This window comes from Alligator sinensis, unplaced genomic scaffold (genome assembly GCF_000455745.1).
Source record: "Alligator sinensis unplaced genomic scaffold, ASM45574v1 scaffold1097_1, whole genome shotgun sequence".
NCBI classification, from domain to species: domain Eukaryota; kingdom Metazoa; phylum Chordata; order Crocodylia; family Alligatoridae; genus Alligator; species Alligator sinensis.
In genome coordinates this window covers 2,234,749-2,245,205 of record NW_005841950.1, presented here as the reverse complement: position 1 = coordinate 2,245,205, position 10,457 = coordinate 2,234,749, and the positions used below count along the sequence as shown (strand labels likewise).

Sequence of the window (10,457 nt, the reverse complement as noted above, 5' to 3'; positions counted from 1 at the left end):
TGGCAAGGACCTATTCTTGCCCTGAGAAGTTTCCACAGAGGCCAACCCTTGATGACTGGATATAGCTATATCCTTGTTCAAGCTTTCCAGCTTCTCCAGCTGGGGTACCCTGATCCAGTGCAGTAGTCCATGTGCTGTATCAGGCAGAAGGAGTATGTCTCTGCTGGATACCCCAAGGCATCTCTGTAGATGCAGTAAAGTATTGAAGCCCCCATGGGCTTCTGGTTTTCTGGTTTTCCAGTGAATATGCTTGTTCATACCTTTGCCTTCATAAATAAAACACCTTACAAAAGAATGGAGGAGGAAGGCAGCCTGAAATAAGTGATAGCATAAATATGAACAAAAGGAAGGAGAAAAGGCTGATGGGGAAGAAAGTGAGTCATGATGGCACTGGCTGCTGCTGCTTCTCATGTCTTTCACCATGGCTATCCCCCCCACAGAACGGGAGACAGGCAGTGAAGAGGGCCCCTAGGGTGCACCCTGCTGCTGGCTGGTTCCAAGTGACCTTCAGAATCAAGAGCGTCTGAGAAGCCAGGGTGCTGACAGAGGGCTTCTGGTCCAGAAGCAGGTCATTCAGGACTAAGATGTAAAGAAAGAAAGGACAGATCAAACCTATGGAACTGAGGAGAGCCCAAGAACCCCTCCAGTCCCTTTCCTCTAATGATGGGATGAGAGGAAATAAATTAATTGGAATTTGCTAAGCAGGAAGGACCAATAATTTTCCCAAAATATCCCCAGGAGGTCCCTCCCAAGGTGATGGCATATAAATATTCACACTGTACATAGCAGTCTATTACTGGAGCTTCTCACAGACTTGAATGTATTTCTTTTCGCAAACCACCACCTACAACTGCCTACTGTAGATGGAGGATGGAGGCCCAGAGAAACTGAACCCTCCATGGTCACAGAAAAAAAATTCTGTGACATTGAAAGCAAGTCTTCCAACTCCCAAACCAATCTCACCCTGGACTATCCTGCCCCTCAAGCCCCAGGTATCATAACTTGTGTCACCACTCACTGCTGCAGAGTTTGTGTAGTTTTTCCTCATTCTGGTCCTCTATCTGCCGGGCAGCAAGTCCTAGACATACAAACAGCCTGTTACATCGTGCAAGCCCTTCCTACACAGCTCCTGACTCTCTCATCACAGTGAGGCCTAACAGTGCCCCTACTGAGCATGGACAAGCTCCCACATCTCCTGGGAGTGAGGGGAGAAGATGAGCCAAAGGAGGTTCCATGACAAAGCTTGTGAAGAGAGAAAGGCTTGATGGAGACAGAGGTTTGATAGAGCCCTGCCTGGGGCAGTTTGCTATGAGTCTGCTTCCCAAGGTTTCCTGCACCAGGCCATCAGGATGTCGATAGCCAAGGGGTGGATTCTTGCTGCCAGCAGGGACAGAGCAGCAGCCTGGGAATGGGATCATGATCCCTTGGTCAAGGGACGCTGAGGATTTGCGGCTTACCAATGAACCTGACCGCTGCTTCACGGATGGGATCCTGAGGGCTCTCTATGTAGACAAGGCTCTCCATCAGGAAATCATCAGCTCTTCTCCTGTTCCTCATTAGCTAAAAGAGAGGCCCAGGAGGTATTAGGCTGTTACAGACCCTCCCTTACTCCAGGCCATGTGACAGGAGCTGTGGGAGGTCACACCCCAGAGCCCACCCCAATGTCCTGAGCTGGGTAGGAGGAATCACACACATAAGAACAACTGCTGGCCCAACCTTCCAGTAGCTCGGGGTCAGGGATGGAGCACAATCTGGGAAAGGAGCCTTCCCACACCAACCTCCCTAAAAACAGGTTACCTACATCCAGTGCCATGTCAAATCTGGGGTCAGGCTTTACAGGGGCCCTTTCAGTCATCTGGAAAGCCTTAAGGGCTGCCCTTACCAGACACTCACAGATCTTCCATGTCTCCTTCCTCTGGATAAGGGGCTGGATCTCTGTCCAACCAAGAAGTGCTGCAGCAGTGAAGAGGGTGTCCCAAGATGACTGCAAAACAGAAATGGCAGGGAGACTTAGTAGCAGTGGGAACCAAAGCAGTGGGAACCAAAGTCCCAAGGAGTTGCTTAGGGACACAAATGCTTCCTGGCCCTTCATGGCTGTTCTCTCAGAGGCCATCTCGGTGCTGTCTCTGATTCTGGGCAAGACCTTTAGACCAACAGCCACAGAAGTGTTCAGGCACCTGATGCCTATATATATATAAAAGTGTTAGGCAGCGGCCAAAAGCTGTCGTGGGTAAGAATTTGCCAGTGACACTCCCCAGGCTCCCACATCTTCTACTGCTGGACATTGCCAGAGCTGCCTCTACCACAGGAGGAGCCAATAGGCCAGTGCCAGGCTCACATCTACCCTGTTAGAGTCCCAAACTGGGCCTGACCTTGTGGGGGATCTAAGGAAACATGGGCTGGAGCAAGCCCTGCACAGAAGAGGGCCAGCAAAGAAGCAGTGACCCCCATCTTATACTCATGAAAGTCAGTAGTTAGAGTGCTTCTGCAGGGTTGAGGAGACCCAGGAGCAATTCCCTCCCCTGCCTGACACAATGGAAATGTGCATCTTCCAGGTGAATGGTCTCATCGCAGGAGTTGGGATCCTGTAGGGTGAGGGCTCTTGCCAGCTTGCCTGTGGAAGCTCTTCCACTTGGCAAAAAGCTGAGCATTCAGTGGCTGAGGAAGCAGAGGTGTACGTCTCAGGACTAAGGGCTTTAGTTCTCACCATGGCCAGGATCAGGCTATTTTCAAACATTTCAGTGCCTCCCAGATGAGAGAGCATTTTGAGGATTTAAATTTGAAATTAGGCATCTACAGAGGCAGTTTGGCTGCACTGGGCATCAAAGTCACTTTGCAAATTCAGCTCATCATCATTTCATGGCTATCAATGGCTGCCTGGCTTTATCAGACAAGGTCCAGAGAAGTATCTGAGGTCTAGGGTCCCCTTTTCCTCTTGCTGCTTGCCTTGGGACTTTGCCATTTCCTGGCTTATGCTACCCATACTACCTGTGATGGTCTGGAGTCATAAGGAGATCACCTTGGCTCATCTGCTCAGGGACGGACATGTGCTCAGGATAGCTCAGGGGTGGACAAAATGCAGCCCGGGGGCCAGATGCAGCCTGCCAAGCCATTCTATCCGGCCAGCGGGGCCCCTAAAAAATTTAGAAAATTAATATTTATCTGCCCCTGGCTGCCTGTCATGCGGCCTTCGATGACTTGCCAAAATTCAGTAAGCAGCCCTCTGCCTGAAAGAATTGCCCGCCCCTGGGATAGCTGGTAGCTCAAGCCTGGTGACAGATGGGGCAGGGAAGGTGGTGGCCTCCATCGTCAGGTTTGGCAGCCCAATGTGATCCAAATGAAAAGGGCCCAAATGTGAAGAAGCACAAAACCTCTGTCCTCCAACACACATGTCCCCTCAAAGAAGCCTCAGCTTGGATCCCAAATCATCAGGCACTCTTCAACTCTCAGCCTTCAGCTCCAGCTTTGGCTGGCTGAGGCACCCACCTCAGAAACCTTGGGGTTCACATCCTCCAAGTGGAAGAACAATGAAACAAAGCTCTTCAGGACATACATCTTCATGCTCTTTTTGTCCATCCTCTGCACTAACCTCAGCAGGTCTCCAAACAGGGAGATGGTGAGAAATCGAAGCCGGCTGGACACCTGCAAGCAGCCGGCAGAGCCAAGGAGAGAGAAAAAAATGCTGTTGGGGTTTATTCCTTCCAAAGAAGACACAAAGAGGACTCAGTGGGATTGAAATGCCTGGTGCAGACAGAGATATTCTGACTCTCCAGTAACCACCTATTGCTTGCTTTTAAATCACCCTCTGCCAGGGTGGAAAGAATTGTCTGGGGTGTATATGGCTCTGGGGAGAGGGGGGCACAGTTTTATGGAGAGGGACAACTGAGGGTGGGGGGAGGCTGTAGACACGGACAGAACATCCTTTCTGACAAACCCTCTTGCATTGCAAGGGAGAGGGCTCAGGTAGCCCAACAGGCCTGTGTGCCTGCACAGGGGGCTCCCACGCAGTAAGCTGGGGTGAGGTGGCTGGACAAGGCCCATCCTGCACAGTGCAGCCCATCGGGCAGAGCCTGCAGGAATTCAGCTGCTGGGGAGCAGATTTACAGAGCACCAGAAGGGATGAGGGAATGGAAGGTGTTCAGACTGGGCAAATGGGGCTGAAAGGGCAGATGCCATCTGATTTCATTTTCCATGACAATTGCCTATTTGTCCCCCAGTTCAGATCAGCAGCTAAGGGCAGGGTTTACTCAAGCTGTAAGAAAAATCAAGGGAGTGGATCGGGGGTGAGGGGGCCTGGAAGGCCCTGAGGTCTGCCTTTTGCTGCCATGTGGTCTGCAGGGAATGGGAGGAGCAGAGACAGGGGAGGCTCGGGGACATGAAAGGAAGAGTATTGAAATGGAGTCAGATCGCTGGCTGCACGATTCGTTCATGGTGGAGCTGCAAGGTCAGCATTCAGTTCTCATACACGCCACACACACACACACACACACACACACACACACACACACACACACACACACACACACACACACACACAAATGTAGGCAAGGAACGTGCATGGTCTCATTCTGCCTGCCAGGCCTTACATCGTCAAAGAAGGGCAGAATCTTCTCAGCTACTAGCAGAGCAGCCCGGCTGGCTCTCCGCCTGCCCAGAGTGGTGAGGATGTGCCTGATGACCATCAAGGCTTTTGCAATCACATCCCTGTCTGCCTCCTTCAGCTGCTCAAGGAGCTCTGGCAGCAAGTAATGGAGTGTCACCACCTGTATGAAAGGAGGGGCTTTAAAATCAACCAGTCATCTTGGTACCAAAAATTCCAGCTGGAGGCAGCTGAGCACCGGTGCCCATGTATAAGTGGGGAGCTGAAACAAATCTGACCCAGGTTACAGAGGAAAGCAGTAGCAGTGCTTGGAGTCAAAAAGTCCTGACCCCCACAGACCATCCCTCCTCCTCTGGGTGAAGACAGCTCCTATCTGACAGATGAGCTCTGAGTTTGGTCCATTGTTGTATTCAGATTAACCCCATTTTAGAACATTTCAAAAGCAGCCACCAAGGATCCCAGCCAGCCTTGGGGAAGAAGTACAAAAAAGGTGGGGGAAGAAATTCATAGAGAAGGTACAGACAAGCAAATGCAAAGCTGTGCTGGACCCAGGGAATGGAAATGAACTCCTATAACTACCCTCACACTTCACATGCAGGTCACCTGCTGATGGTCAGAGCTTCCCAAATCAGACCTGCCCAGAGTTCAGACCATCAAGGAACATTTCCCCTTCCCATTCCTAAGTGCTGCCAAGTCCATGGCTGTAAAAAAATAACGGCTCCCTTTTCTTTTTGTGATTTCTTGAATGATCTAATACAAGGTATCTCTGAACCAAGACTTCTAGAGTTTTACACTGCTCTTTTCCTGCCTTCTCCTGTAAGAGCTGACCATATGAGAAGACCATGTAGGCACAGGGCCCTCACTCCATGGGCTCATTTCAGTGCTCCTGCTGAGAAAGAGCTCTGATCAACTGCACAGAAAAACACAGAGGGGCTGAAAGCAGAACAAAAACATTTCTACATTACAGGGAATGACCTATGGGCCTGTGTATCACTGACCTTCAGTTCTCAGTGTTGAACCTGGGACTTCCAAAGCCCACAGCCCTGAGGCTACTGCCATGTTAGTAGGATTTCCAGGACTATAGGCCCAAGAGTTCCCAGCTACAACCAGAGTCCCACTGTGTCAAACTCTGCTCCACATGGTTGGATACAGAGCCCACACCCAGTAGGGTTTTCAACCCCAATAGACAAGCCAGACAATGGGGGAAAGGGACTCTCCAAAGGTCATCCAGCAGGTCTTTGGCAGAGCTGTGGGGAGCCTGCAGCTCTCTTGACTCCTAGTCTAGTATCTCCCAGCCCTGCACTGGTTTCTATGCCCCACACCAGTTATCCAGCACTGGGTTCTGGGGTTGTCCTTCAGATGTGTCTAGTGCAGTTCAATGGGTTGCTGTGCTCATCACCCAGCCAATCGTCCCTCTAACCTTTTCAGGCTGACAGGCCAGGTTGAGGAGTCCTTGCAGTGCCAGCCAGTGAACTAGGAGCTTTTGGTTGCTCAGCTGCCATCTCAGCCTCAGGACAACCTCTTCCAGCTGGTAACTGAGATCAGCACAGTGGAGAAGCTAAAGTACAAGCAAAAGAGGCAGGTAGTAAGTGAGGCTATTCCCAGGTGACCTGCCTACATCATGGGGCCTGCTATCACATGCAGTGTGGGAGCAGCATGGGCACATCATTCTGCTTTAAAGCTCGCTCTCAAGACCTGACCTGTCCTGATCCTAGGACCCTGCTTAGCCAGCGGTGGTCTCTGGGCCCAGGTTGCAGGTAGTATGTGAATGTGAGTATGAGTCCACATATGAGTTTCTTATACCCGATCATGTCCCTTATGAAGTAAAATGAGAGCCAGAGAATCTGAGAGCCCACAGGGCTCAATGACTGGCACCAGCACTGCAGCCTGGAAAGCATCCACCTAGAGAGGAAGAAGCGGGTGGAGTTTGAGTAGCTCTGGAACATGTGCCACTTGCCTGCAAGGCTCACCTCAACAAGGAAAGCCAAGGCTGAGAGGTGCTGGGTCTTGTCCCCGCTCCTTAGGACATTCAGGAGGTGATGGATCATCCAGGAGCGCTCTTCAACAGGGTTCCTCCGCATTGCTCTGGCATGGGAAACACCAACACCCTTGTTAGAAAAGCAGACAGGGGCTTTGCTTTGCTGGTTTGCACTGATACACATGGTTAGCGATATCCCACAGGACAGGGTGCCCAGGGTGGTCAAAAGGTGACCCTCCACTGGCACAAGCCATTTCTTGTCCAGTCAAAATCTTCCCATTTTGTGTGCTGCAGACCCAAGCCCTAAGTCACTCTACAAGGGAACTCCATCCCTAGGATGCATCCAATCAAGCAGTCTTGGGACTGAGAGAAAGGCAGGACATGCAAAGTAGGGCTTCAATGGGGCAAAACCAATCCCTCTTGGATGATCAGGTGTTCTTGTGTCTTTCCGCAGTTGTACTTGGTCCCACCAGATCTTCCCTCAGTGCTACAGCAGCAGCATCTCTAAGCCTTTCAGCACAGGACAGATTTTCTGCAGGTGATTTCCATTCTTCTCAAAGAACCCTGTGGCCACTAGCACCAAAGCTGCAGCCTGTTTCTTGGTGTTAGTGGGAAGCCTGCCTCTTCAATCAGGGAAGAGAAGCTTGTAGAGGTCCCCATAGCCCAGAGAGGAGGATCAGAGAAAACAGCACGTAGGGGACAAAGCTCTCACCTGGCAAGCAAGCCAACCCCTCTGTGATGTGCCTCAAAGCTCATCATCATGTCCCAGCCTCCCTGCTTCTGGATGGAGATGATCTGCTCCACATAGCCAGCCCCTTGCATCAAGGCTCTCAGGTCACCCACTGCAGACCTGCATTCAGAGAAGACCCTAGGTCACTGAGACCCTGAGCCCTGGGCCAGCTCTGGGCAAGTGAAAGATGTTGTGCTGGGGTCATGGAAGTGTACAAGAGGCTTGGGATGGAGCACCTAACAGGGGTGGCTGGGATGAGCATCTTCTGGCTCCGGTACTCCCCCCAGAAGAAGTTGATGCCCTGAGGTTCTGGTTGGACCAGGTGGGCTAGCCGAAAGAGCAGGGCCATACAGAGCTGTGGGTAGTGTGCCTGCACCTCCTGCTGGCAGGCTGGATGCAAGAAGCTCTTGGACAAGTGGCTAGTCACCTGCAAAAAAAAGCAAAAGACATAGAGGTCACTGCAAAATCCATTCCCCCTACCTCCCACCACCTCCCCCCATTATTAATGAAAAAGGAAAGTCGGGAAGTTTAGTCATAGGCTGTTGCTCTGGAAATCTGAGATCAGTTTTCTGTTCTGCCACACTCCTGGTGTGGCCTTCAGCAAATTATGTAGCCTCTCAGGATTCAGCTTTTCCTGGGACTGGGGACAGGCCCTTAGTAGTAAGGGTAGGCAATGGTAGGGCTTGGTCCCAGCAAGAGTCTGTTCTGTCCATATGCAAGTACCTGTCACAAGGCCCAGGAGCATGAAGTGTGGCATCAGATGCAGGAGAGTAGTGGGATATGGGGGAGAAAGACATGAGCTGCTGAGGATCATGTCCCAGGTAAGAGAACAGCATTTGGTACCTCTTTGTTGCCTTCAAGGAAGGCTTGGATGTAGGCCAGACACTCCTCCTTTTCCCTGCCTGGCTCCATCACACCAGAGGATCTTGCACAGGAAGGTGAATCTGATAAAGAGACAGAGCACTGATACAGGCAATGTGTTCCCCCACTCCTCCCCTACCCCTTCCCCACAAGCCTGGTAATGTATCAGCCTGTTACGCATCAGGGTGCGTCTGGGACAACAATCCCTGCCTCCAGGGCCACCATTGCCAAAGATACCGCAAGCAACAGACTCCCAACTGCTTGTCAGGGAGTACAGCCCCTAACTAGGGTTGAGTATAAGATCAGTCAAAAAAGACATATAGTCAATTGATTGGTCGAATCTTGTCAAATAATGGTCAAATATTCTAAACATTAATTTATTGGAAAAGTAACAAGAGAGATTTTAATCTTCAATAGGTTGGATCAGTCGTGCTCAACCTTTTAAAACTTGAGGCACTCCTAAATCGACTCAAGGCACCCCTGGGAAAATGCCAGCTCTTAGTATTAATTTGTTCTTTGACTACAGGAAAATAACCGAGCAAGTCTTGTGTTGCAAAGAACTCAGAAAGATCACAGCAGGGCAGAAAGTTTTTAGCTCCATGAATTCCTATTTGAAATCTCTGGCTTTACCATGTGAATCATGTTCGCACACCCAACAGTGCTTACCACAGCACCCTGGCTGAGAATCACCACGTTAGATCCTTATGCCAATCACACAAAAAAATACAAGTTAGCTATTGTGAAATAAATTAAATTCCCAAATAATATAATTAATTATTACAGGTAAGTGAAAATGTGAACAGTATTCAAAACTGAACAGTTCTTCTCCTTGGCTATTATCCCAAAACTGTAGGATCAGCCCAAATAGTTGAAAACAGACCGAAAAAAGAATGCAATGAAATTAAACAGAATGAAACACACATAGCAACTATAAAAGTCACCTTTCCCATGCTGTTGGGCTTGGTTCCTCCCTAAGCACAGAGTAGTTCCTACAGCCCCATGTGTCTTAATGTGGGAAGGGAAAGGAGGCTGGAAGAACTGAGGAGAGCAGAGCAGGGCAGGGGGTGCCTACTTCTAAATGGACTGTGTGTGCATGTGGATCCTGACTCGGGGTGGGGGGGGACAAGGAGCCCTCACTCCTGCCCTTGCTAACAGATGACACCAGGATCCCATAACAAAGGTAGGCTGCCATCTACCCACAGGCATTCTTGGCTTCATGGAATATTTGACAATGTTCAGCCATGGTCAGTTGGCATGATCTGAACCATCAATTGACTGACTTGCCAGCTCTGTCCCTAAGACATTGTCCAGAATGGAAAACTGCATCACCTGCCAGGGACTGGCACAGGCACTGAACTTGCCTGCTTGCTGCTCCTGTCTCTCTCCTGGTGGGCATAAAAATACAGTCAGGGAGGGTGGGGTCAGGTCCTTGTTTGCTGGAGCCTTCCTTGTGCCATTCCAGCTCCAGTACCCAGCAGGGCTCCAACCCTGGCATGGGCTGTGTTTGCAGTCCTCTCCCTTTCCCTAGCCTGGAGGCTGCTTGCTTACCTGCCTGGAAGTGCTGAGACAAGCACTGCCCCAACTTCTCCCCTGGGCTCCTTTTTGCACTGCTCTTTCTGGAGGATTCAGCCTGTTCCCAGGTCATGTGGGGCTTTAAGCAAGAGTGGGCCTTCTTAGCCATCCTGAAAAGAAGCCAGAAAAAGGTGTCACCTGTGGGAATGAGAGAGTCCCCATGAGGCACCTGGGTTGCTATAATTACTTCTTTGCTCTAGCATCTGAAGGCCCCAGCTAAGAATATGGGCCCACTGTTCTGGGAAGGGAACCCCAGCAATGCTCCAGGTGACTATATGGTGGTGATGGGCACCCAAGAAGTAGAGGAACAGAAGCAGAATACAGCTGGGGGCAGAGCAGAGCAGTGCTGAGGTGCACTGAGATGCCAGAGACTAGAGCAGAGATGAGGAAACAAGGGGAGCCTGCACAGTGCTGTGCTGATCAGCAGAGCCGAGCGCTCTCAGGGTCTGGAGTACTGCAGTTCTGTGGCCTCATTCCTGAAACCCTCTGGGCTCTCTTCTTATCTGACATGACAGTGACTCTACTTCCATTAACACCTTTCTGCTCCCCTCGCTTCAAAAAGCATGCTGTACACTTGAGCCCTAGGTTATTTTCTCCAGTTATTTCCTCCTTCACCTTCATGGGAGCAGCCTTTCCCACCAAAAACATACCCTGCAGACAGGCAGCCTTCACTTTATTGGGTTTCACCTTGGTTTTGATAAAAGGCCTCTTCTAAT

General features: G+C 50.5%; 1 protein-coding gene across 1 annotated transcript; it reads right to left on the bottom strand.

Annotated features, from left to right (window-relative positions):
* Positions 1-379: 379 nt before the first annotated feature.
* On the bottom strand, positions 380-9,741 carry LOC112549708 (maestro heat-like repeat-containing protein family member 7). The gene is made up of 12 exons (XM_025199837.1): positions 9,718-9,741; positions 8,152-8,252; positions 7,545-7,735; positions 7,291-7,428; positions 6,571-6,685; positions 6,021-6,158; positions 4,587-4,763; positions 3,487-3,642; positions 1,883-1,984; positions 1,458-1,560; positions 1,019-1,078; positions 380-579 (listed from the first exon to the last, which is right to left on the bottom strand). Exons 2-12 carry the CDS (start codon positions 8,218-8,220, stop codon positions 380-382), a joined length of 1,449 nt encoding a protein of 482 aa, XP_025055622.1. The 5' UTR covers positions 8,221-8,252; positions 9,718-9,741.
* Between the last annotated feature and the right edge of the window lie 716 nt (positions 9,742-10,457).

Excerpts from the sequence above, each read along its gene's own strand:
- LOC112549708 (XM_025199837.1), bottom strand. The coding sequence starts at position 8,220 with ATGGAGCCAGGCAGGGAAAAGGAGGAGTGTCTGGCCTACATCCAAGCC. Across the intron at positions 4,764-6,020 it reads TGGCCTGTCAGCCTGAAAAG|GTGGTGACACTCCATTACTT; the intron begins GTTAGAGGGACG and ends CCTTTCATACAG. Across the intron at positions 580-1,018 it reads ACTACACAAACTCTGCAGCA|TCCTGAATGACCTGCTTCTG; the intron begins GTGAGTGGTGAC and ends TTTACATCTTAG.